The following is a 27,168-nucleotide window of genomic DNA, read 5'->3' as shown; positions in this document are numbered from 1 at the left end:
GCCTGGATCCTGCTTGAATCCTGCCCTAGATCCTGCTTGAATCTTGCCTGGATCCTGCCCTAGATCCTGTCTGAATCCTGCCCTGGACCCTGTCAGGATCCTGCCCTGGATCCTGTCCGAATCCCACCTGAATCCTGCTCTGGATTCTGCCTGGATCCTGCCCTAGATCCTGTAAGGATCCTGCCTGGATTCTGCCCTGGACCTGCCAGGATCCTGTCTGAATCCTGCCCTGGATCCTGTCAGGATTCTGCCTGGATCCTGTCTAAGTCCTGCCTGAATCCTGCCCCAAATCCTACCTGGATTCTGCCCTGACTCCCTCCAGGATCCTGCCCTGGATCCTGCCCTGGATGCTGCCCTTGCCTGTCCCTCTGCCGCAGGGAAACGGGCCCGGAGCCAAAGGGGAGCTGCGGGATTTTCCGAGCATTGTTTGTGACACAGCCCAGGATTCATCTGATGCCTTTCTTCAGCTGCAATTATTTTATTAATATCTTTTTTTCACAGACAGCTTCAGATTAAAACCCCAAATATTACAAAAATAAAGCTGGTTGATATTCTGGTATTTCCCCACAGCCTGGCATCTGAGAGGGAAAAGCATTTTCTTTTGTCCTTCTCCAAAGAGCAGATGGATCTGCTTCCCGGCTGATCTCCCCAGCAGACACCTCATTGCCGCCACATCTTCCCTTCTTTCTCCTTTTTTTTTTTTTTTTTTATTTTTTCCCCAAGGCTCTGAGGAAATCCATGGAAGCACCGCCCCGAAATTTATGCCTTTCAAGGCAGTGTGTGGCCTGTGCTGCCCTCAGAAGTTCCCTCGCTGAAGTACAACCCGAGAGATCCGCCCAGAGTCACCGGGGAGAGGCTGCACAGCTGCCACCCTGCCCGGGGCCCCGAGGGGACACGGGGACAGTGGCACCGCCCCAGGGGACATGAGGACAGTGGCACCGCCTGCTCTTTGTGCCTCGAGGGGACACGGGGACAGTGGCACCACCCCAGGGGACATGGGGACAGTGGCACTGCCTGCTCTCATGCCCTGAGGGGACACAGGGACAATGGCACTGCCTTCTCTTTGTGCCCTGAGGGGACATGGGGACAGTGGCACTACCTCGAGGGGACAAGGGGACAGTGGCAACGCTCTTCTTGCCCTGAGGGGACACAGGGACAATGGCACTGCCTGCTCAGACATGGGGACAGTGGCACCACTTTTCTTCTCCTGAGGGGACACAGAACAGTGGCACTGCCCTGAGGGGACACAGAGACAGTGGCACCACTCCAAGGAGACATGGGGACATTGGCACCACCCTAAGGGGACACGGGGACAGTGGCACCGCCCTCTCTTCGTGCCCTGAGGGGACATGGGGACAGTGGCATCGTCCTCTTTTCGTGCTCTGAGGGGACATGGGGACAGTGCCACTGTCCTCTCTTCGTGCCCTGAGGGGACATGGGGACAGTGGCATTGTCCTCTTTTCGTGCTCTGAGGCACACAGGGACAGTGGCACTGGGATCTTCATGCCCTGCAGGGACACTGCAGTGGGGACACTTGGACAATGCTCTGTTGGTGCCCTGTGGGGACATGGTGCCACCATGCCAGGGGACACAGGGAGTGTTTAATGGGCAGGATGTGGCGACAGAGCTGGGGTCACACGAGTTGTGCCACAGGTAAGGGGATGTGGTGACACCAAACTGAGAGGCACCTGGACTGGGACAAGGACAGGACATGGTGACTCCAAGGGGGAAGACAGACAGGACAGAGTGACAAAGAGCTGATGTCCCCAAGCTCACCCTGTGCCCTGCATCACCCTCAGTGCCACATCCCAGAGCTGTAAATAGGGAAAGGGACATGGACAGGGCCGGGCCCTGAACAAAGTTGTGTTTTAGGGGATGACAAAAAGGTAGGGAGGGCGTAAAAGTGCCCCAGAAGGGGGTGAGGACAACCCCAGGATGGAGAGTAAAAACCCCTGGGGGAGGGAGGGCAAAAAGCCCCTGCACCAGGCTCTGGGGATGCTGCAGCAGCTCTGGAGCAATTCCCCCCCAGGCCTGAGGGGAGGTTTGAGGGCTGGCAGTCCCTGCAGGGAGGTGGGGGCTGACCAGGTGAGGCAGCTCCTTCCCAGCTCCCCGTCAGAAGTCCTGGGAGTGGGAGCCCTCGCCAGGCTGGAGGTTGGTCCGGAGCTTGTACATGTGATCCAAGGCCTGGGTGAGGAAAGTCCCAGTGCTGTTGATCTCCATCAGGGTTAAGTTATCCAGCTGGAAAGGGAAACAACAGGATTGGAGAAGACAAGGTACTTGTGAAGCAGCTCACAGCTCCCTTTGGTAACACCCCAAGGGACTGACCCAGCTGCCAGCCCTGGGCAAGAGAAGCACCCAAGCACCATTTCAGGAGCGCTCTCCATGCCTGGAAGCGCTCAAGGACGAGCTGGATGGGGCTTGCAGCTCCCTGGTCTACCGCAAAGTGTGGAAAGGGGTGGAACGAGATCTTTAAGAGCCAACCCAAACCATCCCATGACTCCTCAAAAGGTTCAATACCCACCTCCAGCTCCTCAGTGACACGCCCTCAACCCAGGCCAAGCATTCCCCTTTTCCCTCAGCACCCCAGATCCCTCCTGGGGGGCTCCTGCCTGGCCCACCTTGGCGTGAGCCTCCTGCTGCCGCACGAAGCTGTCGGCGGACAGGCGCAGCTTGGCCATGCGCGTGTCCCACGTGTCCTTCACCAGCGTCCGGATCTCGTCCGCCCTGGGGATGTTGTCAGAGGCACTGGGGCAGGGAAAGGGAGTGCAGGGTCAGGGCAGGCTCTGAGGGGGGTGTGGTTGTGCCACTGAGGGGTTATGTCACCCAGTGGTTGTGTCACTGTGCGGCGTTGTCACCACCTCACCCCACCCTGAGCCTGTAGGACAGTTTGCTAAAAACCTGAGACTCCACACTAAAACCCCCTCTGCTCCTTGCCTGCAACTCCACACTAAAACCCCCTCTGCTCCTTGTCTGCAACTCCACACTAAAACCCCCTCTGCTCCTTGTCTGCAACTCCACACTAAAACCCCCTCTGCTCCTTGTCTGCAACTCCACACTAAAACCCTCTCTGCTCCTTGTCTGCAACTCCACACTAAAACCCCCTCTGCTCCTTGTCTGCAACTCCACACTAAAACCCTCTCTGCCCCTTGTCCTGCTGGCGTTTCTGGGATGGGTTCTTTCCCCAGGAATGCTCAGCTCCAATGCAGCAGCTGGCTGTCACTGGAATCCTTCTGCTCTTTAATTGCCCAGCTGGTACAAGGCACACAGAGGGCCCCAAAACTGGGGAACCCAAGGGCTCAGGCAGGATGAAATCCCCACCTCGGGGCTCCTGGGGCTCCATCAGGGAGATTTAAGCTGGAAGACAGGATGGATGCACAGGGACAGAGCTGTCAGGGCTGCTGCAGCGTGCTGGGAAGGAGCAGCACGCCAGGAGCCTCCTCTCCAGGGGGAAAAGCCAGAGCTGGAATGCCCACCCTGCTTAATGGAGGGCTTAAAAAGTCAGCAGAGCCCTCACCGAGACAAATCCCAGCCAGCAGATTTCACAAGTGAAATGCCTCAGCAGGCAGGAGCTCAGGCTCGGAATATCCCCGGCCTCCTGCTTCCCAGGCTGAGGCAAGAGGAGCTTTCCTCCTGAAGGAGAGCCAAGCAAGGAGCCTGGAGGCTGCTGAACAGATTGCAGCACGGAGCGTGTGGCGGCTCCTCCAGGCCTCCACGCTGAGCTGCTGCTCAATAAAGCAGCACAGCCCCAATTATGAGGCCATGGAGGAGCCATCCCCGAGTTCCTGAGAGGCAGAGTCACCAGCAGGGAAGTGCTGCTGCGAAATCTTGGCAGGCTGAGGGATGAAAGCTCCCCCAACTCTCCCTTTCCCCACCGCCCTGCGGGGCTGCTGCCAAGCAAAGCTTGAAAAATGCTCCCTGCTCACACCAAGTGGGGTGGAAAATGGCCCAGCCCAGCTCCTACTCACTAGTTCAGCAGCAGCTTGGTGAGCTCCATGTAGTAGGGGCTGGGCATTGGGGTGAAGGTGTCCTCCTTCCGCTCCTGATCCCGGATTTCCTCCAGTTTCCCTAAAATACAACCAGGGATGCTCAGCTCTTGCCAGGCTTTCAATGCTCCAGGGGTGTTTTCCCTCCTCCCCAGGAAAATCCACGCTTGTTTCTGTAGGATCAGGACATGGATGCCTCCAAGGTCTCCCTCCTCACAGAGATTTGCCCAAGAATTGGTGATAGGATGAGAGGAAACAGCCTCAGGTTTAGGCTGGACATCAGAATTCCTGGACTGAAAGGGTGGTTAAACACTGGGAGGGGCTGCCCAGGGAGGTCTGAAGTCTCCATCCCTGGAGCTGGTGACAAGATGGGCACAAGTTGATGAGGTTGGAGGTATTTTCCAACCTAAAATAATCTGGGATTCTGTGACCCAAAGTCCCTAAAACTTCTTCTGAGCAAGTCTCACCACCCTCAGAGTAAACAAAAAATTCCAGTGGTGGGACATGAGATCCTTCTGTCTCAGCTGCTTTGTGTTTTTGAATTAAGCTCCCCACTAATGGTGAAAAACAGATTATTTTTAATTTCATGTTTGCACTGCACCCACTGAAGGCCAGAGCTGGAGCCAGAGCCTCCATCCTCACCAACATCCATCCACTCTGGGGGAATGAGCCGACACTTCTGCCTCTGCTTCAGATTAATGGCCAACCACACAGGCACTTCCACTGGCAAGCCTGGATTGAAGGGACCCAGATCTCCCTGGAAAACAAATTAAGGATGAGAGGCAGGCAACAACCAGGGCTTGGACTGCACAGAACTCTGCTAATGTGGTGAGAGTTTCCAGAGGATCTGGAAAAGCCGGAGTCAAACATTTGATCCCGCATTTCCTCCTCTCAGAATTTTTGCTCTCATCTCCCTTGAGAAGGAATAACTGTTTCCAGTACATTTTCTATTCCAAGGTGTTTCAGAGGAGTTCAAACTCCATCTCCCTGGACATGCAGTTCCCAGAGGCTCCCCAGGTTCTGGTCAGCCCCAGGACAGTCAGACATCCCCAGGTCCCCCCTGAGATGTGAGGGACAGCACAGCTCCCTCCAAACCTCCTGGGGGCTGCTCCTCTGCCTCTTCTCACAACCCTCTGCCTGTCATTCCTGAATCCCTCCATCCCAAATCCATCCCCCATCTCCTCCCCCTGTTCCCAAACACCCCAGACCCACCCTCATCCTCACAGACCCATCTTAATCCCCTCAGACCCACCCTCATCCCCTCACCCCCACCCCAAACCCCTCAGACCCACCCTCATCCCCTCACCCCCACCCCAATACCCCCAGACCCACCCTCATCCCCTCACCCCCACCCCAATACCCCCAGACCCACCCTCATCACCTCAGACCCACCCCAATACCCCCAGACCCACCCCAATCCCCTCAGACCCACCCCAATCCTCTCAGACCCACCCCAATCCCCCCAGACCCACCCTCATCCCCTCACCCCCACCCCAATCCCCCCAGACCCACCCCAATCCCCTCAGACCCACCCCAATCCCCCCAGACCCACCCTCATCCCCTCAGACCCACCCCAATCCCCCCAGCTCCTCTCCCTCACGCCCCCAGCTCCAGCACCTCAATCCCAGTCCCTCAAACCCCATTCCCCAGACCCAAACCTTGCCCCCAAGACCCACCCAGACCCACCCAGACCCGTTCACGGTCACCCCAGGCCGTGTTCCCAAGGCCCCAGGCCCGTTCCAGCCCCCTCAGCCCAGCCCAGCCCGGCCCTGCCAACCCCGATGAGGTGAATCCGATCGAGGCTGAAGTTGGGCACGATCGTCACCAGCTCCTTCTCGGCCAGGAACTCCACCTCGGCCGGCTCCATGGGCCCGGGCCGGCCCAGCCGCGATCGGAGCGGAACCGGGATCGAACCGGGGCCGAGCCCGCCCTCGCTCCCTATTGGCTGCGCAGCCCCCAGGCCCCGCCCACCGCTTCCCGCTCCTGCCGCCCGGCGCGTTTTCGCGGTTTTCAGGGAAGGCGGAACCTGGCGCGGCGCGGAGCACGCTGATTGGCTGTCCCCGTCTATTGCCGTGGCGCACGCCTCTCTGATTGGCTGTCCTGCGCGCGGCGCGCTCTGGCCGCGGCCCCGCGGGGGGAGGTCCGGATGGGAGCACGGGGACCAATCGCGGCGCTCTCCGCGGGCGCTCGGCCAATCAGCGCTCGGCACTTGTTGCCGGGGCGCCGAGGGAGTGGCGGAGCCCGCTGCTGTCGCCCTCTGGCGGCCGGGAGCGGCATCGACCCCGAGGCTGCGATGAGTGACACCGACTGTGATAGGTGACACGGATTGTGATGGGTGACCCGGGCCGTGTGTGGCTGTCCCTGGGCTGTCCCTGGTGCCCAGGCCCCAGCATCCTCCCTCCTGTGCAGGCACCAGCAGCAGTGTCCGTCTGTCTGTCTGTTCAGTGGCCCCTGTGCAGACACTCATGCTTAGGCACCTGCCATCACTCGCCTGTCCCTTTCCTCTGCTCCCCATCCATCCATCCATCCATCCATCCATCCATCCATCCATCCATCCATCCATCCATCCATCCATCCATCCATCCATCCATCCATCCATCATCCATCCACCCATCCATCCATCATCCATCCATCATCCATCCATCCATCCATCCATCCATCCATCCATCCATCCATCCATCCATCCATCCATCCATCCCCATCCATCCATCCATCCATCATCCATCCATCCATCATCCATCCCTACACCCACACCCAGCTCAGCCAAGTGGTTTCTGGATGATTTTGGGGTGGGGGTTGCATCCCATTTGCAAGTCCAAATCCACCTCTCCCAGTCCCTCTCCCAAACCACCTCGGGCTCAGCCCTGGGACCACTCATGGATCATCCACCACCCTTGGGATGAGCGTTACCCCCATCCTGGTGTGGGATCCAGGCCCTGGGCACCCCCAGCCCACCGTCCCCATGGGTGGCACAAGGAAGGTCCCCAAGCTCCGTTCCCAGAGCAGCCCCTGGTGCCGCCAGCACGTTCTGGGCGCTCCGGGAGCCTCTCCCCCACACTGCGCTCCCCTCGCGTGTCTTTTGCCATCTGCTGCTGTCATTAAAAAATTAAATTTCCATCTGCTTTCACACTCCCGCCTCTCCCGCCGGCTCCGGTGCCGCCGCTCCCCGGGAAGCATCGCCCCCGGCTCCGGGCCAGGATGGATCCCGATCCCGATCCCGATCCCGATCCCGATCCCGATCCCGATCCCGCGGGATGCAGGTGACACTGGTGGGATGCAGGTGACACCGCCGAGTTCATTTTCCCGCTGCTGTTTGCTGAAATGGATCCTTCAGTCCCTCCTGGAGAGGTGGGGACACCAATTTTGCCCCCCAACAGACAGAGGGGGGTGGTCCTGGGGTGTTTCTGGGTGCTGGGGTGTTTTTAGGGTGCACAACCCACCCTCCCCATGCTGACACAGCCAAGCTGGGGGTGCAGGTGACACTGCTGAGTTCCATTTTCCTGCTGCTGTTTGCCGAATTGGATCCTTCAATCCCTCCTGGAGAGGTGGGAACACCAATTTTGGCCCCCAACAGACAGAGGGGGGTGGTCCTGGGCTGTTTTTGGGAGCAAAAATCCTTCCTGGAGAGGTGAGGACACCAATTTTGGCCCCCAAGAGGCACAGGGGTGTGGTGCTGGGGGGCAAAAATCCTTCCTGGAGAGGTGAGGACACCAATTTTGGCCCCCAACAGGCACAAGGGGTGTTCCTGGGCTGTTTAGTGGTGCTGGGGTGTTTTTGGGGTGCACAGCCCGCCCTCCCCGTACTGACACAGCCAAGCTTGGGGTGCAGAGCCCAGGGGGTTTTATTCACCATGGGGAGGATCCCCCTCCCCGTCGCTGTCAGGAAAAGGGACAAACCCCAATCCCAGGTGTCCAAACCCACCCGTGTGGGTGCCCCGCGCGTCCCTGGCAGCAGCAGCCGTGCCCTGGGGGCTGTGGCTCCATCCCGACGTGGGTGTCCCCGGTGTCCCCTCTCTCAGCAGGGGCTGCAGGGTGAGGGACCCTCCCCACGGCGGGCCAGCGCGGTGCCCGTGGGCGTGGGCGGTGTGACGATGATGGAGGGCACGTGGAGGTGCTTCTGTGCCGCCCTCGGGGTCCCCTCGCTGCCGTTGCCGCTGCTCACACACATCTTCAGGCCTGGGGGGGACATTTTGGGGATGAAACAAGGAGATCAGGCATCAGAATCCTCCAGCTCGCCACCCTCCTCTGTGCCAACCCTTAACGAGCCACAGCATCCTCACATCTCCTCGCCCTTATTCCACCTTGGATTTTTGGGGGGCTTCAGAGGTGGATCCCCCTCCCTCCCTGGACCACCTGCCCAGCCCACCCCTCCTTAGGGGGGAGCAGATCGCTTTAATCTGCTTTTTTTTTTTAATCAGGAGAAAAGCCCTGTGTGGCACAGGCGGCATCCAGGGAGGTTTCAGCTCTTCCCAAGCAAGGAAATGCCCGGAGGGGACAGACACTGATATTTTTAATCTCTTTTTAATTAAGGATAAAGCCCTGCCTTATGTAAGGGAGCTGGAAAAGGGGGAGGGTCTTTTCTTTTATTCCAGGCTCCAAGCTCATCACAGGGGTCTGGAAGCATGGGGGAATACTTTGGGGCTTTGTTCTGGATTTGGGGCAGGATTGGGATTCCTTGGCTGCTTCAGTTATTCCTTGTTGGACAGGGGGGGTTGTGAGAGCCCAAACCCCCCTGACCACTCCCTCCCAACATCCCTGATGTAGAGAGGGGGCAGAGCTCATTTTTGGGTGATGCATCCAACTCTGTGCCCATCACAAGCAGAATCCCACAGAATGTGGGCTTGGGAACGGCCAGGGAAGATGCAGCCCTGCATCCTGGAGAAGGATCCTCATTAAGCCCCATCCCTAACGAGGCCAAGGGCGATTAGCAGGAGTCAGAGGGATGCAGAGCTAATGGGAGATGCCATATCCAGCCCAGGCCAGCGGCACTAAAAGCTCTGCCCCTGTGCAGACATCCCTGACGCCATTCCCAGCCTGAATCCATTAAGAAAATTCAACTTGGGGAAGAAGCTCCTGGTTGGAGTGTCCCTGGGGAGGGTGGAGCAGCGAGGGATGCTTGGGGCCAGCATCCTCCATCCCACCCACGTGTCCCTGAGCAGCCTTTCCTGCCTCTGAGCAAAACCCACCTGATTTACTGAACCCATGGGTTCTCCAGAGCAAAAGGTGCAGGGCAAGCACGGGAATGAGAAAACAAAGCTGGGAAAACAAAGCTGGGAAAACAAAACTGGGAAAACAAAGCTGGGAAAATCCTCTTTGGGGTGATTCACGCGCAACAGGTGGGACTTGAGAAATTCCGCCACATTCCCAAACTCCACCCAAACCCGCCCACACCTGAGCCTCCTGTGGGTACAACCATCCCTTCAGGGAGCAGCAGCAGCACCCCAAACCCTGAGCCCAAGCTCACCTTTCAGGCAGGATAACCTGAGCCCCATGTTCTCATCCTCTCAGCGGCATCCGGCCCTCCAGCCCCGCCGCCGGCCCTCGCTGCAGGCGCTGGGGGAGAGAGGGGAGAGAGGCTCAGGGAGGCGATGCTGGGGCAGGAAGGAGCAGGAGCTCGGAGCTCACATCCCTCCCTGCGTGTCTGTGCCTACGGGAGCCACAGGAAACGCGGCTGCTCGCTCGCGAAACCACCGCTGATGTCACGGCACCGCGGTGACTCAACCCGGCCCAACGGGGCCCAGGAAGAACTTTTTGGGAGGGCGGAGAAGGAGCCTGGTGCTGGATGAGTGGTCCCATCCCAGCTTCTACACCCCTGAAAGTATTTCAGGATGAGAAGTTTGGGAGCAGGAGGAATTGGGTTGGTTTTAGGTTGTTTCTTACAGAGAAAACCCCACAATTTCTCTGTTTCCCCTGTGTGATCCCATCCCAGCTTCTCCACCCCTGAAAATATTTCAGGATGAGGAACTGGGTTGGTTCTAGGTTGTTTCTTGCTGAGAAAACCCCACAATTTCTCTGTTTCCCCTGTGTGATCCCAGAGCTGCCTCCCTCAGGCTGAGACAGAGCAGCTGCTGGGATGCACTGCTGGAATCCACATCATCCACTGCTCCTCTCGGGCATCCCTGATATCCCCAGAGCTTTTGGATGGGTAATTCCCACTGTGGGACACTGTTCTTTCAAAATGCTGAAAAATTTTCTGCAAAAAAAATTCCCTTTATTGGGAAATCTTCACCCCTCCTCCCGCAGCTGCTGGGAAAAGCTCATTGGGATGAGGGTCAGTGACTCATTTTGGCTCTTCCAAGCTCTGGGCCACACAGAGAGCCAAGGAAAGCCTCTCCCCCCGTGCCTGACCTCTGCCTTTCCAAGAAGCTCTGAAATGGGTTGGCAGCAGCCCGCAAGGGGAAGTGAAAATTCGCTGTCTCTGCTTTTAATTCTGTATTTTTATCAGTTCCCCAGGTGCAGCCTGAGCTGTGACCCAGCCCCACAGGGCTGGGGGAGCGGAGTCCTCCCCAGGACCTCACTTTGCAGCTCTCCTGGAGTCTGCCCAAAGATCAACAAATCTGTTTTGAGGCAAATCCTGTGGGGTTTGGCACCTGCTGGTGGCTCTGGGACAGAGGAGGGTCGTGCTGGGGACACACAGCTCTGTGCACAGGGGGGTCTCCATCCTCTGGGATCTGATTCCCTGGGATTTCATCCTCTGGAATCTCATCCTCTGGGATCTGATTCTCTGTGATGGGGACACCCAGCTCCCTGCACAGGGGATCTCCATCCTCTGGGATCTGATCCTCTGGGGTTTGATCCTCTGGAATCTCATCCTCTGGGATGGGGACACCCAGCTCTGTGCACAGGGGGTCTCCATCCTCTGGGATCTGATCCTCACGGATGACCCCCTGTGGCAAACCCTTGCAGAGCACACAGCAGCCCCCTCCCAATGGATAAGGGCCAGATTCCAGCTCCAGAACTGGGGTGGAGGATTCCCCTTTCCATCATTCCAGCTGGATTCCTGCTGCTGGGGCTCCAGCTGGGCTCCCGTGTGCCAGCACCAGGCCAAAGGAACGTTTGCATCCCGGCGAGTTCACGCTCCAAAAAGCCCCAGACGCTCATGGCAGGTGTCACCGGAGCAGGGACCGAGCTGCCGGGCCAGGGGGGACCCTCGGAGAAAAGGGAAAGGGACAAAGGGACAAAGCCGGGGCGCCGAGGGGGTGGCACTTACCCGGTGCCCGCAGCGGCGATGCCCGCGGTCGCATCCCAGCTCCCGGGTGCCGCAGGCTGGCACGGGGGATGCCTGGGCAGGAGGTGCCAGCCGGGCGCCTTTGGGCTTGGTGGGGTTGGTTGGAACGCGGTGAATGAGTGAGGAGAGCGGAGCCCCGGCTCCTCCTCCCATCCAGCCCCGCTCCGAGCCCCCATCCGTGCCCAGCAAAGCCCTTGGGTGATGGGGGAGCGCGGGTTTACTCTCACCCCGCTGCACAAGGCAGCTCAGAGATGAGAGAGACAGAGGAAGGAGTGCCAGCAAAGCCCCCGGGTGTCCAACACCCCTACGAGCAGCCTGAGGGGTACCAAGCGCCCCAACAGTGCCCACACCCAAGGACAGCAGCATCCCTGAGGTCCTGATGAGCCATCAACCTCTGGGAACAGCTCCACCTTCTCCACCTTCCAGGAAGGCTCTTTTCCCCTTCCCAGCCCCAAAGCCTGGCACGGGAAGGGCTCCTCGCTGTTCCTGGGGTTGGGTCCCAGCCCGGGGCAAGGCTGTGCCTCCCGAGCAGCCCCTTCTCCTGCAGCAGCAGCAGCCAGAGGCTTTTCCATGCTCCCCCTCCTCTGCAATTAAGAGGCCCCGAGCCTTCCAGGCTCCTTCCAGGCTCCTTTTCAGTGGTTCCAATGCAGGGCACGCTGGCCGCACATTAAACACCCCTGGCTGGGCAAGGCAGGAAGGCAGAAGGGAAAGGAAGGGAAAGGAAAGGAAGGGAAAAGGAGCTCGGAACTTCACCCTGGGATCAGGAGAGAGCCAATCTCAGGGTTTGGGAGGGATCCTGAGGGATCAGAGCCCCACCAAGCCCGGCTGGGATGGGGGTGAAGGGCAGCAAAGGGGTGGTTTTGCTCCACTTTCTGCTGGCTTGGTCCTGCCATGTCTGATGAAAGTCAGAAACCTGGGGAGAGCTGATTTCCTTCCCGATCTGACTCCTCTGATTTGTCAAATAACTGAGATATTGCAGAGCTCCAGGAGAGGGGAGGGTGGCACAGCGCAAGGCTGCAGCTCCAGCTGTGGGCACAGTCCTGGGCAGAGATGTTTGGAATGCAAAGCTCCCTTTTTTCCCCACAGAAAACTGACAAATTATTTGGTTTATGTGGATTTTTTTCTACCTGTTCACCTGCAAAGTCTAAGACTTAGAGACAAATCCTGAAGCAGAGCCTGGCAAACTTAATCTTTCAAGATTCCATCCCAAACTCAGAGCAGGCAGCATCCCATGGAGCCAGGGATCGCTCCCTGGTAGCACAAATCCAGTCAGAGCAGCACAAATCCTGCCTCCACCTCGAGCTGTTTTACTGCCTGTCCCCAAAACAACCTGTTTGCTGCTGCTGGGTGAGAACAAACAGCCCCAAACCCACGAGGGCTGGAATTAGCCTGGCCTGGAGCGGCAGTTGTTGCTACAACAGTGACAAAAAGCAATTGTCTTGCTGCAGCAGGGATGGGAAACATAAACACCAGGCTGCTAAAATACCTGTGGTTAGCTCTGCGGGCGCAGCACAGCTCCAGCTGCTCTGCTGACACCTGATAGGAACAAACACAGCATCAAACACCCCTTCCTGCCCTCCCCAGGGCTGGTGAACAAAGCAAAAAACCTTTGTGAAGGTTTATAAAGTGGGGGTTGTCCACCTTGAGGTGACTGGGAATGGCCTGGAGCCCCTCTGGTGTGGGGTCCTGGTCACTGCTGGATGAGCGGGGTTAGGGAGAGCTGAGTGCCAGTGGGCTCAGCACCTCCCTTCCAGGAGCTCCTGGTTCCTGTCACAAGGCTCTGAGCTGTGACCTGCTGAGCATCAAGTCAGGGCGAGTGGCCAAAGCCCACCAGGAGCCAACTGGCCAGGGGAGGAAGAGGATGGGCTCAGGGGGCGGGTGGGTTTGGAGGGAAGATTGTCCTTGCAGGGCTGGCCAGAGCCTGGCTGTCCCCTCAGGCGGTCACTGGCTGCTTTCCAGTCCTGCCTGTGTCCCTTTGATACTGGGTGCTCCTCTCCCCTCCTGCTCCGTCCTGGCCAGGGGCTGAAGCCCTGCTGGGGGATGAGGATGGAGGGCAGCCTCCCAAATCCCCTCTGGGGGGAAGGAAGGGCAGGGAGAACTGCTGCTGCTTCCCAGGCGCCAGCGGAACCGCAAGGACAAGGGACGCCTTGTGCAAGCATTGGCCACAAGAAAAGCTTTGGCTGGAGAGCCCGGAGCTGCTGGCTGCCTTCAGGAGCTGCTCTGCAAACACCAGCTGGGCTCTCCTTCCAGCAGGGAGGGGGAGGAAGCAGCTTTCTGGGTCACAGAGTGTGAGCCAGGGTGTGCTAACGCAGGTGACACGTCACCCCCGTGCTAATGGAGCAGCGAGGCCACCTGTCCCCTCCTGCCCCCGGCCCTTCTGGGAGAGAAAGGGCTGCTCCCAGCCTGGCTCGGGGGCTGCCCCAGAAAGGGGCTCCTGAAAGGTCCTTGCCAGAGCTGGAAGTGGCAACCAGTGCTAGGAGTGGAGAAGAAATTCCCTCCCCAGAGATCCAGAGTCACCAGGGCTGGCGAGCAGCACCCGGAGGGGATGCCAGGCATGGGGAGGGAGGGAAGGAGGGAGGAGGAGGATGTCACGAGGAGGCAGCTGAAGATGCAGGCTCTGGGGGAGCTGGAGCAGCTCCAGCTCTCCCCAAGCACGGGCTCTTGGCAGGACCAGCAGAGCAAGACAGCAGCAGGAACCGCGTGGGCTGGAAAAACCCCCAGAGAAAACCCAGCGGGATGGGGCAGGAGAGGGGGTCAGGAGGGAAGGGGGAGCGAGGACATACCTGAGGCACAGAGCTCCTGCATCCAGGACAAAGCACCTCTCCCCCAGCATGGATCCAGCCGGGAACAGGCCACCCTGGGAATTGGCTTAGGGACCTGGCCACGGCTGCCGCGCTTCCCGGCTCGCCGAGCTCCAGGTTAATCTGGGCCCAGCTTTCCCTTTTATCCCCTGCTGCTACAACCTCGATAGAGTTTTTCAATTAGGTCCATCTCTTAAGCTCCAGGGTGCATTTCTAGGAAGGGCGGCGGCGTTCTGCCTGGCCTGGCCGTGCGCAGAGCCGTGCCTGGCACGGGTCCTGCCCGCATCCCGCTGGAGCTGCAGCCCAGCAGCCCTGCCTGGAACACTCTGGAGTGAGCCCTCACCCCCAGGGCACCTACCGGGTGTTCCTAAGGGCAGAATTCCCTGATTCCCTCATCCCAGCTCCGGCAGGATGGAAGTGCCACAGGCAGGAGCGCTGTCCCCCCTGCCAGCTGTGTCCCCGTGTCCGTCCTCTGCTCTGGAAACCAAGAGGAAGGGATGCAGCTGAGGCAGGGATGCAGCTGAGGGAGGGATGCAGCCGAGGCAAGGATGCAGCTGCGGGAGGGATGCAGCTGGGGTGCACTTTCGAAGGAGAAGGCTGGGTGAAAATGTGGTCTAAAAGCGACAGTGAAAAAAATAAAAGAGGGAAATCGATAAAGCCCTCAGCGGCTCCTTGGGCACACAGAGAGCGCTGCCGGCTGCGGGAGGGCTGGCTCAGGGCTCAGGGGGCTGTGCTGCAGCATTGGGATGTGTGGAGGTGCTCAAGTCCAGCTGGGAATAGCAGAGCCTGGGCAGGATGGGAGGGGAGCAGCCCCACAGGGACCCCAGCCCGGCTCCAGGAGCTGAATTCCTCCCGAACGAGCAGCAGAGCTCACAGACCGAGCACTTTTCCCCTCGAGGCCATTTTCCAGGCTGCACTCAGCCGCAAGCCCACCCCGCTAACAGCCTCCTCCATTAGCATCAGCGCGGCTCTCCCTGGCAGTGCCCTCCTCCTCCTCCTCCTCCTCCTCCGGCATCTCCAGCCCGGAGTGCAGCGATTAGGCCGGGAGCCAGGGAGCAGAGCCCGGGCACTGCTCCTGCATCTGTCACCGTCACCTCGCCTCGCCTGCCACTCGCTGCAGGAATTCCTGGGGGCAGGGGGCTCCTCCTCACGGCTGGGGTGGGCTCTGCACATCTGCACATCTGTTTGCTGCTGGCTCCAGCTGTGCCAGGTGATCTCTGAACCGCTCACCTGCTCCCGTTTCGGCTCCAAGAGCTGGAGCTGTTACATCTCTGCTGGCTTTCCTCGGGGAGGGAACATCCCAGGAGCAGATGGGGAGAGGGGAAATGCCAGCAGCAGGCTGCTTTGCTTGCTGGATGGGGGAAAATTTCCCCAAATCCTTGTATGGACACACAGAGTGATGAGCTCAGGGAAAACGGGAGCAGGGAGCATTCCCTGGGAGCAGGGACCTCACTTGTGAGTGCCCCAGAGCAGCTGCTCAGGGATTCTGTGGCTCCTGCCACCCATCTGCCTGTGGGGATGTTTGTCACTGCTCTGGAAAATTGGGCTGAGTGGGGAAAAGAGAATCCCACAGGCTGGGAGAGCTGGGGGTGCTCACATGGGGAAGAGAAGGCTCCAGGGAGAGCTGGGGGGCCTAAAGGGGCTCCAGGAGAGCTGGAGAGGGACAAGGGATGGAGGGACAGGACACAGGGAATGCCAGGAGTGGATTTAGATGGGATTTTGGGAAGGAATTCTTCCCCGTGAGGGTGGGGAGACCCTGGCATAGGTGCCCACAGCAGCTGTGGCTGCCCCTGGATCCCTGGCAGTGCCCAAAGCCAGTTTTCCACTCCAGGGCTTGGAGCAACCTGGGACAGTGGAAGGTGTCCCTGCCCATGGCAGTGGATGGAATGAGATGATTTTAAGATCTTTTCCCACCCAAACTATTCAGGGATTCTTTTTTCCAAGTGCTTCAGGTTGTGTGGATGAGGTAAAAAGTTAGGAGTTAAAACATCTGGGCAGGTAAATGCCAAATCTCCAAATTTTGGTGGATAGGGAGAAGAATAGTTAATCCTGGAAGTTAAGTACTAACAAACAAAAAAAAATAGTAGGACACACATTCCCAGTGCTGCCTTCCCACTCTCAGCAAGAAATGCCTTCCCCAAGATTTCCTCCCCCTGAAGTTTTAAAAGGAATTACCTTGAATTCCTGCCCTGAATGCAGAGGATCCCCCAGCCAGGAAAGCAGCATTTGCCCGGGGCACATCAGCAGGAGAGGGAACACAGCCTGCCCTGAGCCCTGCAGCTTCCTCATTCTTCCAGGAGAGCCGCGGTGGCTGCCTGGATTTATGGAATTGCTGCTTTTGTCCAGCCTTCAATGCAAATAGGCCAGGGGAGATAAGATCTGCAGGTTTGTCCTCTTTGCTTAAAGCCAGCCTGGGCTTCTGCTGGTGGCAAAAAATCCTCATTTGAAAGCAAAGAGATTTAAAAAAGGGGAAGACAAAGCACTAAAAGCTGCTCCCCTTCCAGCAGTGTGTCCTAGGTTAGTCACAGGGAATATTCCAGCAGGTTACACACTGAGGAGACAAACTGCCTAACAGGGGAGCAGGATCAGCCTGAATTTGCATATTTATGATCAAAGCTTGATTAGGAGATGCTGTTACAAAGAACAAGAAACACATTTCCTGTGGCTCAGGAGACCCAGCAGCTCCTTCTGACAACCCCACACGAGGAATCTGCCTAAGATAAGGATCTGCCTCTGCAACAATACCTTGGATTTCGCTGGCTGTTTGTACAAAGTCCTCTTCCTGCAGCCTGGGTGCTTTGCATTCTGCTCCAGGGAAATCTTTTCCTACAGATATGGAGTGGAGCAGCCACTGGAATGTGTTATCTCACTGGTTTGGGAGCTAAATACTTGTTTTCAGTCAACAAGTGAAAACATTTCCCTCTCCTGCAAGCCTGACTCAGCCTAGGGAAGGTTCTTGACTCGGTGCCAAGCTCTTTGGTAATCACACCTCACCCTGCACAGCAGGGAGATAAAAACCAAAGTGCCCAAAGCTTCCTCTCCTCCCTCCAACTCACTCCATGGCCCTGTGGAATCATCTCACCTGGAGTGAACTCCACAGCCTGGGGGCATCCAGGGTCTATTCCCTGCTGCAAATGGGATTTTAGCCTTGCCCCATCCCTCTCAAAAAACAGGAGGAAAACTTGGGCTTATTGACTCAAAATCCTGAGGTTCTGACAATTCCATTTTGAAACAGGCCCAGGTTGGATGGGGCTTGGAGCACCTGCTCATGGGGAAGGTGTCCCTGCCCATGGAATGAGGTGATCTTTGAGTCCCTTCCAGCCCAAATTTTGCTATGATTTCAACACTAAGATTGGAGACAGGCAGAGATTTTGTGGATATTTGAATCTTCTTGTAACAACGTTTCTGGGCAGGAAGGGAAGGAAATCTGGAGGAATTGTTGCAGGTTGAGGCTGTGTTTAACTAGTTAGAAGAGAGGCAACAAAGAGTTTTCTAGGCTGGTATAAAGCTGCAATTGTCCAGGAAACTTCTCCTTGGAAATGAATATTAATGGGAAAGACAAGGCAAGCTGAACAAGGCTGTACCCAGGCTCCCTGATTCCATGTACTTGGATGATGTGGAAAACAACATCTGTGATTAACTCCCCCCACAAATACAAGAAATTAATAAAGTATTTCACTGTAGACTCCAACTGCAGATTCAAACTCAGCAGTGTGCTTCCAGTCCTTTTTATAAATCATTTACTTTGGGTTTAACACATTCAAGCAGTAACTGTGCTTGCCAAGCCCATGGAGAGCAGGAATCACCAGATTATTTGGAAATACTGTTTTAAAACTCTCTGTCATGCTAAAGCACTGCAAAACAGGTGACACATGAGCATGGAACATCCTCAGCAGTTTGCATTTTACTGTGCCAAGAGAGTTACAATTCCAACCCAGGCCAGAAAAAAACATTCACCTCCCATATGATCTATTTGCCCTTAACATCTCTCACCTGAGGACAGGATTGATTTTTTTTTTTTTTTTGGAAAGGTATTTCCAGAAATCGTTAAAAAGTAACCACTCTAAAGATTAGAAAAGCTGAAAAACTTTGGAATAGGAACAGTGGGGGCCAAGCAGAAGCAGTTCTGCTTTCCAAGGAATAGCAACATTCACTACAAGTGGGATGGTGTCCACGAGGACAGCTGGGAGTGACAGCTGGCAGCTCTTCCAGAGAATGTCACCACCAACATCGTCCCGTGGCTTTACGGACACAGCACCGCGCCACGGACACGCCACTCCTCTTTAATCAGTCGGCTTTCCACACAAGGTACTGAATATGAATTCTATTTACATTCAAAAATAGCATTTTTCTCTCCTCAGTACAGAGTGGGAATGCCCATGGATTAGTCAGGAGGATCCCTCCTAGCACAGGTGCAGCACAGCTTTGTTGATCTCGGGGTTTGTCCAGTCGTTGCGGATGTCGTCCAGGTGATTATCGAAATCCACCAGGGTCTCGTAGGATTTGCTGTCCAGCAGGGAGGCAGCGATGCGCTGGGCTTCGGTCCAGTCTTCACAGAAGTCACTAGGATGGAAAAGAAGCAGGCAGCAGTTGGAATCTTGGATGCTGAGAATTTTCAACTTTCTGTGCTTACAAGAGAACGCTGCGTTTGACCTGAGGCTGTGGAACAGGCTTCCAAAATTAACTGGTAGTACTGGGTGTGGAGTCGGTTAGAAGTGTGTAATAGCACAGGGTAGAAAACTTAAAGTTTGGGGTTTTAGAATATAGAAATAAATATGAAATGAGATGGAGGTTTTAGGGTGGAGGCTGGTTGTTCCTCTTTACCTTCTTCTTCCTTCTTCTTCATGGGTTTGGGTGGCATTTCGTAATTGGACAGAAAAGTCCACATTGCAGACTTCAAGTGATCAGTTATCGGCTTTGATGGATCAGTTATTTAAGTTTTCTACACTGTGCTATCAGTAATAGAACACGGTAGAAAACTTGAAGTTTGGGGTTTTGGAATACAGAAATAAATATGAAGCAAGATGGAGGTTTTGAGATGGAGGCTGGTTGTTCTTTACCTTCTTCTTCCTCCTTCCTCATGGGTTTGGGTGATGTTTTGTAATTGGACAGGAAAGTCCACACTGCAGGGTTTGAGGGATCAGTTATTGGGTTAAAAGGGCAAATAATTTAGGTGTCAGTTCTTAACTGGATAGTTTAAAGACATTGTAACAAGAGATAGTTGGCCATTTTGTGCCTTGCTAATGAAAAGCTGCAGAACTCATGGTTGTGAGACTATTTTGCTGATAAGAAATAATAAACACCTGAGTCTGAACATGAACTGTCATCTCAAGTGCCTTCAATCCAGACCCAGGGAAATCAATAGGAATCACCCCAGAAAAACTCTGAATTAAGCCAGGCTGCAGTGCCCTCACAAGGACAGCCTGTTTTTCCCCACAGCCCATGGAATTCCTGCCTCACTCACACGTGGGGGTCCTTGCACCTCCACTTGTTCTCGTGCAGCTCGTACACGTGGATGGCAGGCTCCACACACTCCATGGTGAACTTGGTGTTGTCAACCTGGGGTGGGACACGGAAACAGCACCTCAGTCTCCTCCTCAGCATCCCAAGAGAGGAAATAAACCCAAAATCAGTTTGTAAAAACAGGGAATCTTACACCCACCCACTGTTTTACCCTCCAGCTGCCAAACGTAAGCTGCCAATGTCCTTTGTCACAGCAGTGAGGAGGCAAAGCCCTGTTTGTGACATTAAATATAAGAATTTAAGTTGCAGGAGGTGGGCTGGAGCCAGAAATTGCTGCCTGAACATGTAGATAAAGCCTCAAGTTCTTCTGAGGTGGCAGAGAGCTCACCACAGTCTCTCTGTGGATTTACACTGTACTTCTCTGCTCACTGCATCTCCTCCCCAGAGCATTCTGGAGAGGAAGTGAAACTGAATTCCTCCTGAAAGCAGCCAGAGAACTGCATTTCCCTGGTCCAGCAGCAGGGTCAGCACACACACGGGGTGAGGGGAAGGAAGTTTTTACCATGATGAGCGCGGTGTCCGTGAAACCCTCGGCAATCCGGGAGGCCACTTTCTCTGCAACCTGGTTTGGGCTGGAGCACAAAGGAAAAGGAACTGAGTGATGGGAGCCACCAGTTTCAGCTGAAAGCAGCAGGAAATGAGCTCAGGGAGATGTGAGAGTGACTCTGGGTGCTTGCAAACAGGAACAAGATAAAGGAGCCGATGGCACAGCTGATAGAAGGCAGCTCAGCTGGGTTTAGGAATGGCTTTGGAATGACATGGAATCAACATTTGGTGGCCTCCTGTCTTCTTCCCCCTGATCAAAGACTCTGCCCTGGCAGGCATTTAAAACAGAAACTGAGTTTTCTCCCCAGTCTGCACTGAAAACTTGTCCAAAATCAGATAACCTGTGACAACCTTCACCACGTTTCAAAGGTGACAAAGGTGACAATCTCTATGTGGTGCCACTTCATGTGGTGCCATTGACAATCTCTGTGTGTTGCCAGTTATCTTCAGAAATCAAACTGAACTTTCAAAAAACCACCAAGCCTGTGACATTCTCTCAAACCTCAAAGAGAAAAAAATTGTAACTTCTTTAAAATGTGTGCAGCAGATTTATAAGGAAATGACAAATAATGCTTTTATCCCCGACAGACACCTTAGAAAATACTAGTGTTGCTTAAAAAACATAATGAAATCTGAATAGACATTAAGAAATAACTGGAATCAGAGCATCATGGAATGGTTTGGGTTGGGAGAGACCTTAAAGATCCTCTCATTCCATCCCCTGCCATGGGTGGGACATTTTCCACCATCCCAGGTTGCTCCACACCCCATCCAAACTTGGACACTTCCAGGAATGGGGCATAATACTTTAAACAAGTTGCTCTTATTCTAATTAGTCCCAATCCTGGATTTGTCCAACAGATAGAGGGGAAAACATGGAATACACAGATCTAAAATTAAACTGTGGCTCCACAGGAAGGTTCCTTATTGTTTAGTGAGTAATCTGAGTCAGCCAGCAGGGAAAAAAAATGGCTAATCCTGAGGAAAAGAAGTGATAAATAAGAGCTATCACTGCCTGACTGACATAATTTTCCACTTCTTTACCATGTAAAAAACTGCTCTGACAAAACTCAGCGACGATGAAGAAATTTAGAAAGAATCAGGTCACTCCTGACTTTCCATAAGAACCTGGGAGTTGTCAGACTTTCCAAGATCCATACTGCACGAGCAAACACTCTGCAGATTTTGGCTTTTTCCCTGACAACTGCAATTCAAGAAGCTGGCACTGGTTCAAAGAGTGGCCTTTTATAGCAGCCACGGGAGGAGAGCAGGGACTGTGCAAAGCCAGGACTTTCTGCACCTGACCAAAGGCCACATCCCGCAGCCCCACGGAGACAATGTGGAAGCAGCTGACAGTTGTCAGAGTGAATCACACACGCCTGATTTATGGGGATGATTGCTGCTGGCAGAGTCCAAGGTACGAGCTAAAAGAGCAAACAGAAGGAAATATTGGCCCAACACACCTGGCATCTTTCACGCGTTCGTTCGCCTGGTAATATCCAGCTATCACGTAGCTGTTCTCCTTGCACCAGGAATCAATCTGGAAAAGCAATGGCAACAATGAATCCTAGGGAAAAAACCCCACAGGATCAAGAAAAAATAAAAATAAAGCAACCCAGGATGAAGGAAATCTCATGGCTGTCCTGTAAATAAAGCGGTGCTGCTCCATCTCTGCCACGGGGTTCTTGAAATAAATCCATATTTCTGTCTGCTTGTGGGAGTGCTCACAGTTGGGCTGATGGAGCTGGGATGGAGAAACCCAACAGAGCATTTGGAGGATGATGGGAAGCATTAACCAAATGGAGCAAGAGAGCAAGGAGCTGTCTCAGTCAACGCCTGGCCTAAATCCCAGTGACAGGACAATTAAACTCAGCCCGGAGAGGCTTTGGGGCTCACCCACCAAGGGCTGGGACAATTTTCTGTCAGTGTTCACCTGCCAAGGCAGTTCAGAGAATGCTGCCCTGTCCTTGCAGAAAGGTTTTATCTCTAATGTCCCATTTCTAGGGGAAAATGCCACCATTTGGGGCCTTCATTAGAAAATCAAAGCTGGAGGTGAAAGGTGAATGTGAGGCAGAAGTTTGTCCCATTTAGCAGCTTTTCAAGGGAGATAAAATTGTTTTGCATTGAGAGTTCTTCCTTATTTAACCTTTCTATATAAATGCTTAACCAAATGTACTTCTGGCACATAATTTAGACAAATTTTCATTTACACTTAGGTAGTTTTGTTGGTTGTTGCTTTTTAATTAAATAAATTGAAACACTGCTATTCTTGCTGCTTTAAACTGGAGCTGGATTCCTCCTGCTGAGTCTGACTTTGAAAATATCTCTCTCTATATAAATACATGGTATCTATATATATATATGATGCTTTTTATTAGAATTGAGGGTATCAAGTCAGCAAAATACAAAGACAGAAGGGGAGGAAGCAGCTCGAATTTTCCTTTGCCGTCCCTAGAGAGCACGGCCTCAAAAAACCCTGCCCAGCTCTATTAAAAAGGCCTCCAAAAATACATCTGGTGCTGACCTGTGGCATCCTGGGAGTCAAATCAATCTCATTTTCAGCAATAATTATTGTATTAGACTGCAGAACCAACCAAACAAAGCAGCCACGTGAATAATCCAAGGCATGACACGGATTTAAGTGATAGAAAAAAAAAAATCAGTGCAGCCCTGCAAGAGCTGCTGTTTCAATTCCAAACCCATTTTGAGGGCTTAGGACTCTGGTTTTAATTGTCAGTGGTTTGAAAGCTTGGCATTAGAGCCAGCAGCCCGGGCAGTAAAATTAATAATAATAATTATTAAAAAAAAAAAACCAACTCCATCCATTTAAAAATTAAAAACCGCAGTCCTAAATCCATTTTTGCTCCCTACCAAAAATTGTCTTGAAAAGAAAGAAGAGAATGATTTTAAGTTCTCACTTTCCTAACTGGTAATTAAAAATTGCTTCTGCATAAAACAGAGGGGGGAGGAAAAAAAAAAATCAATCTCATTTTGGAATGAAAGCTATTTCAAGCTGTAATTTCCAAGCCCAGCACCGATCACACAGCAATTAGCTCCTGTTAGAAATATTAGAAATATTTTTAATGGTAGAAATAGTTTCAATGTTAGAAATATATTTAGGATTAGGAATATTTAAAATGTTGGAAATATTTTTAATGTTAAGAAATATTTTTAATGGCAGAAATATTTTTAATGGCAGAGATATTTTTAATGGTAGAAATATTTTTAATGTTAAGAAATATTTTTAATGGTAGAAATATTTTTAATATTAGAAATATTTTTAGTCACATCCAGTCCTGCCAAGGAAAATTCCAAAGTGGCTTTGGTTTGCTGCAGCCAGCAGGGCTGGAAAATCCTGGGAGGAGGAGGAGGAGGAGGAAAATGAGGAGGAGGAGGAGCTGAGTGCCGTTCCAGGAGAGGGAAGTGCTGCTCGGTTTCTCCTTTTTGGAGCTGTGCTTGTTAAAACCACATCAATTAGCAGAGAAATTCAGAGGCCCGAGTGCCACTTAATTCACTTTTCCTTCATGACTCTGGCTTGGGAAAGGATCTCAGAGTGCAAACGAAACACAGGAGCTGCTGTGTTTGGACTGGAGCTCCCAGTCTGGGGAAACCAGAGGATGCTGGAATGTCCTGAGCTGGGAGGGACCTCAAGGATCATCAATCCAACACCCCAAAATCTCTCCCTGTGCCTGGCAGCGCTGTCCAAACGCTCCTGGAGCTCTGGGACCTCGGGAATGTGAACATTCCCTGGGGAATTCAGTGCCCAACCACCCTCTGGAGGTGCTGTTTGGGGTTTATTCATTCCCCCTAAAGTGTGAGGAGGCAAAGCCTTAAAGTTTGGAAGTCCCTCCTCTATTTTCTGTATTTTTCCTCCCATCCCATTCTGGGATGACTCAGGGCAGGGAAGGGGAGGTGGAACTTATGGGGTTGGTTCTAAACCCCTCCCACAGGACCACCCTGACCAAAAATCAGCAATAACTGAGCTTGGAAAGAAGCAGATCCCACCAAATCCTGCTACAGCTCTGAAATCCTTTAGGAGTGAAGCGGCTTTGTTACAAAAATGGAGTTTAAGCACCCTGATCCCCCTGATTTATTCTGGGTCTACACGCCAGCTCGTACAGAAGATGTGGAGGCACCTCTTCCAACCTTTTCCATGAGAAAATCTAATTTTCACAGCTGCTCTGGCAGGATTTACTGACACCTTTGCCTTTGTTTAAACCCAGAACAGCAGCAAAAGGCTCTGGGCTCATGTGAAATTCTGTTTTTTAAAAGATCACAGCAGTGGCTGTGAACCACACAGAACCCTAATTATTGTGGGGAACACCAGGAGTTTCCAATCTTTAACTTTTTGTACTAAAAACTGGGAGTAAATAAGTCAAATCCTGCCATTGCTTTGGCTCTGGGATAATTTTCTTCCTGCAGATGTTGCAAGAAACAGGATTTATTTCCTAATAATCTGATCCTGCTGCAAGATCTACACTAAAAAGCTGCACTGAAGGCCTAAAGTTTACCAAAATTCAGTGCCACAAACCCTGTGGAAAGACATTTAATCCTGATTTAATGAAAACACACAGTGCTCTGCTGCTCCCACACTGCTGTGAATATATTTAAAATGATACATTTGGGTGTTTAATGGTAAAACTAACTGGTCAGGGCTCAGGCTCAGCCCCTGTCCTGTGCCTCTGGCTGCATTTCATCATTTCCAGGCTCCACAAAGATGTCAACACTGCCATGGCATCATCTCAGCTGCAGAAAACTGGAATTTCTTTCTGAGTTATTGGAATTTGTTTCCAAATGAAATCTTTACTGGGATGAAAAACACTGAGGAAAACATTAATGAAGAGTCTGGAGGAACCATAAATTTGTTCTTTGTAGTAATATTAAGAAGAGATGGGTATTCTTTTGCTCACAAATATGGGAGCAACCAGAAATTTACTCTTTTTAATGGTGTCAAAAAGGGATGGATCTTCTTTTGCTCACAATCATGGGAAGGTTTGGGTTGGAGGGAACCTTTAGCTCATCCTATTCCATCATCCACCGTCCCAGGGTGCTCCCAGCCCTGTCCAGCCTGGCCTTGGGCACTGCCAGGGATCCAGGGGCAGCCACAGCTGCTCTGGGCACCTGTGCCAGGGTCTCCCCACCCTCATGGGGAAGAATTCCTTCCCAAAATCCCATCTAAATCCACTCTCTGGCAGTGGGAGCCATTCTCTGTGTCCTGTCCCTCCATCCCTTGTCCCCAGTCCTTCTCCAACTCTCCTGGAGCCCCTTTAGGGGCTCTGAGCTCTCCCTGGATCCTTCTCCTCTCCATGTGAACACGCCTATCTCTCCCACCACAATTCCCCCAATATTTGGACCATTTCCCCACCGTGCCCTAACCAGCACCCCCCAAACCCCTTCCAGCACCCCTCTCCACACCCCACACCCCTGCGGGATCACCTCACCAGGGTCAGGGCCACCTCCAGCATGGGGGCGAGCGCCAGCGTGCCGTGGAAGAGCGGGATGCAATCCACGAACAGCGCGGGCTGCGCCGGCCGCGGCGCCGGCGGCCGCTCGGCCACCAGCAGCCCATTGACGGCGCAGTGCGGGTACTTGGCGCCGTGCAGCACCATCTTGCAGTAAGCCTGGGTGGTCAGCTTCATGGTGCCGAGCCCCGGCCCCGGTACGGCCCGGTACGGCCCGGTTCGGCCCGGTTCGGCCCGGTTCGGCCCGGAGCGGCCCCGCTGCCCGCCCTGCGCCGCTCCCCGCCCGCCGCACAGCGCCGCCGGCTGTCGGCAAGCGCCGCCAAGCGCGGCCGGCTTTGCGACAGCGATTTTGAGGGGATTTTGGGGGATTTGGGAGAATTTGGGGTGTGGAGAGGATGCTGAAAATGCGAGAGGGTCCCAAAAGTCTGTGGGGTGTGGGGTGAGCAGGGTGAGGGGCGCGGAGAGCGGGAGGGATGGGGGAGATCGGTGCCGGCGGTGCTGCGGGACCGCACCGGGGAAAGCTCTGGGATCGTGGAGTGGGAAAAAACCTCTGGGAAAAGATCTCTGGGATCATCGTGTGGGAAAAACATCTGGAAAAGATCTCTGGGATCATCATGTGGGAAAAACCTCTGGGAAAAGATCTCTGGAATCATCGTGTGGGAAAAACCTCTGGGAAAAGATCTCTGGAATCATCATGTGGGAAAAACCTCTGGGAAAAGATCTCTGGGATTGTCGGATTGGAAAAGATCTCTGGGAAATGATCTCTGGGATCATATGGTTGGAAAAGATCTCTAGGATTGTGGGGTGGGAAAAACCTCTGGGATCATCATGTAGGAAAAACCTCCGGGAAAAGATCTCTGAGATCATTGTGTAGGGAAAACCTGTGGCATCATTGTGTGGGAAAAGATCTCTGGGATCATCATGTAGGAAAAGATCTCTGGGACTGTCAGGTTGGAAGGGATTTCTGGGATGATCCTGCCCAGCCTGTGGCTCATCACCTCCATGTCATGGTGAATTAGAGGATGGTTCAGATTGGAAGGGCCTTAAAGATCCTCCACTCCCATCCCGACACCTTTCCCTGTCCCAGGCTGCTCCAAGCCTGGCCTTGGGCACTTCCAGGGAAGTGCCTAAATAATAAAGGAAATCCCAAATAATAAAGGAAAAGGGGTTTATGTGTAAAAAATTACTTCAGTGATGCCTCAGCCACGTCTGTTCCCAGCTGGCACACGGATCCCCCTCATGGTGCTTTCCCATCCTGGGCTCCAAACCTTGAACCCTGTGCCAAATTCTGGGCTCCTCACAGGACCCTGAGGGGCTGGAGCGTGTCCAGGGAAGGGAAAGGAGCTGGGAAAGGGCTGGAGAATCCTGAGGGAGCTGGGAAGGGCTGGAGAATCCTGAGGGAGCTGGGAAATGGCTGGAGAATCCTGAGGGAGCTGGGAAAGGGAGTGGAGAATCCTGAGGGAAATGGGAAGGGAATGGAGAATCCTGAGGGAGCTGGGAAAGGGAATGGAGAATCCTGAGGGAGCTGGGAAGGGAATGGAGAATCCTGAGGGAAATGGGAAGGGAATGGAGAAGCCTGAGGGAGCTGGAAAGGGAATGGAGAATCCTGAGGGGGCTGGGAAGGGA

At 53.9% G+C, this 27,168-nt stretch overlaps 2 protein-coding genes and 1 long non-coding RNA gene across 3 annotated transcripts; all 3 read right to left on the bottom strand.

Moving 5' to 3' along the window:
* Positions 1 to 577: 577 nt before the first annotated feature.
* Positions 578 to 5,908, bottom strand: GINS2 (GINS complex subunit 2). The gene is made up of 5 exons (XM_058813717.1): positions 5,761 to 5,908; positions 4,626 to 4,740; positions 3,966 to 4,065; positions 2,619 to 2,745; positions 578 to 2,238 (listed from the first exon to the last, which is right to left on the bottom strand). The coding sequence occupies exons 1-5, from the start codon at positions 5,848 to 5,850 to the stop codon at positions 2,113 to 2,115; spliced, it is 558 nt and encodes a 185-aa protein (XP_058669700.1). The 5' UTR covers positions 5,851 to 5,908; the 3' UTR covers positions 578 to 2,112.
* Positions 5,909 to 7,825: 1,917 nt separating this feature from the next.
* LOC131563664 (uncharacterized) lies at positions 7,826 to 11,314 on the bottom strand. The gene is made up of 3 exons (XR_009275310.1): positions 11,193 to 11,314; positions 9,447 to 9,535; positions 7,826 to 8,158 (listed from the first exon to the last, which is right to left on the bottom strand). It is a non-coding gene; the product is annotated as an uncharacterized LOC131563664 (long non-coding RNA).
* A 6,426-nt stretch (positions 11,315 to 17,740) lies between these two features.
* EMC8 (ER membrane protein complex subunit 8) lies at positions 17,741 to 25,817 on the bottom strand. Its single transcript, XM_058813611.1, has 5 exons — positions 25,522 to 25,817; positions 21,544 to 21,620; positions 20,037 to 20,106; positions 19,476 to 19,570; positions 17,741 to 18,574 (listed from the first exon to the last, which is right to left on the bottom strand). The coding sequence occupies exons 1-5, from the start codon at positions 25,717 to 25,719 to the stop codon at positions 18,415 to 18,417; spliced, it is 600 nt and encodes a 199-aa protein (XP_058669594.1). The 5' UTR covers positions 25,720 to 25,817; the 3' UTR covers positions 17,741 to 18,414.
* Between the last annotated feature and the right edge of the window lie 1,351 nt (positions 25,818 to 27,168).

The sequence above is a fragment of the Ammospiza caudacuta genome, chromosome 13 (assembly GCF_027887145.1).
Source record: "Ammospiza caudacuta isolate bAmmCau1 chromosome 13, bAmmCau1.pri, whole genome shotgun sequence".
NCBI classification, from domain to species: Eukaryota; Metazoa; Chordata; class Aves; order Passeriformes; family Passerellidae; genus Ammospiza; species Ammospiza caudacuta.
The sequence above is the reverse complement of the archived record's forward strand: the minus strand, read 5'-3'. Positions and strand labels throughout refer to the sequence as shown.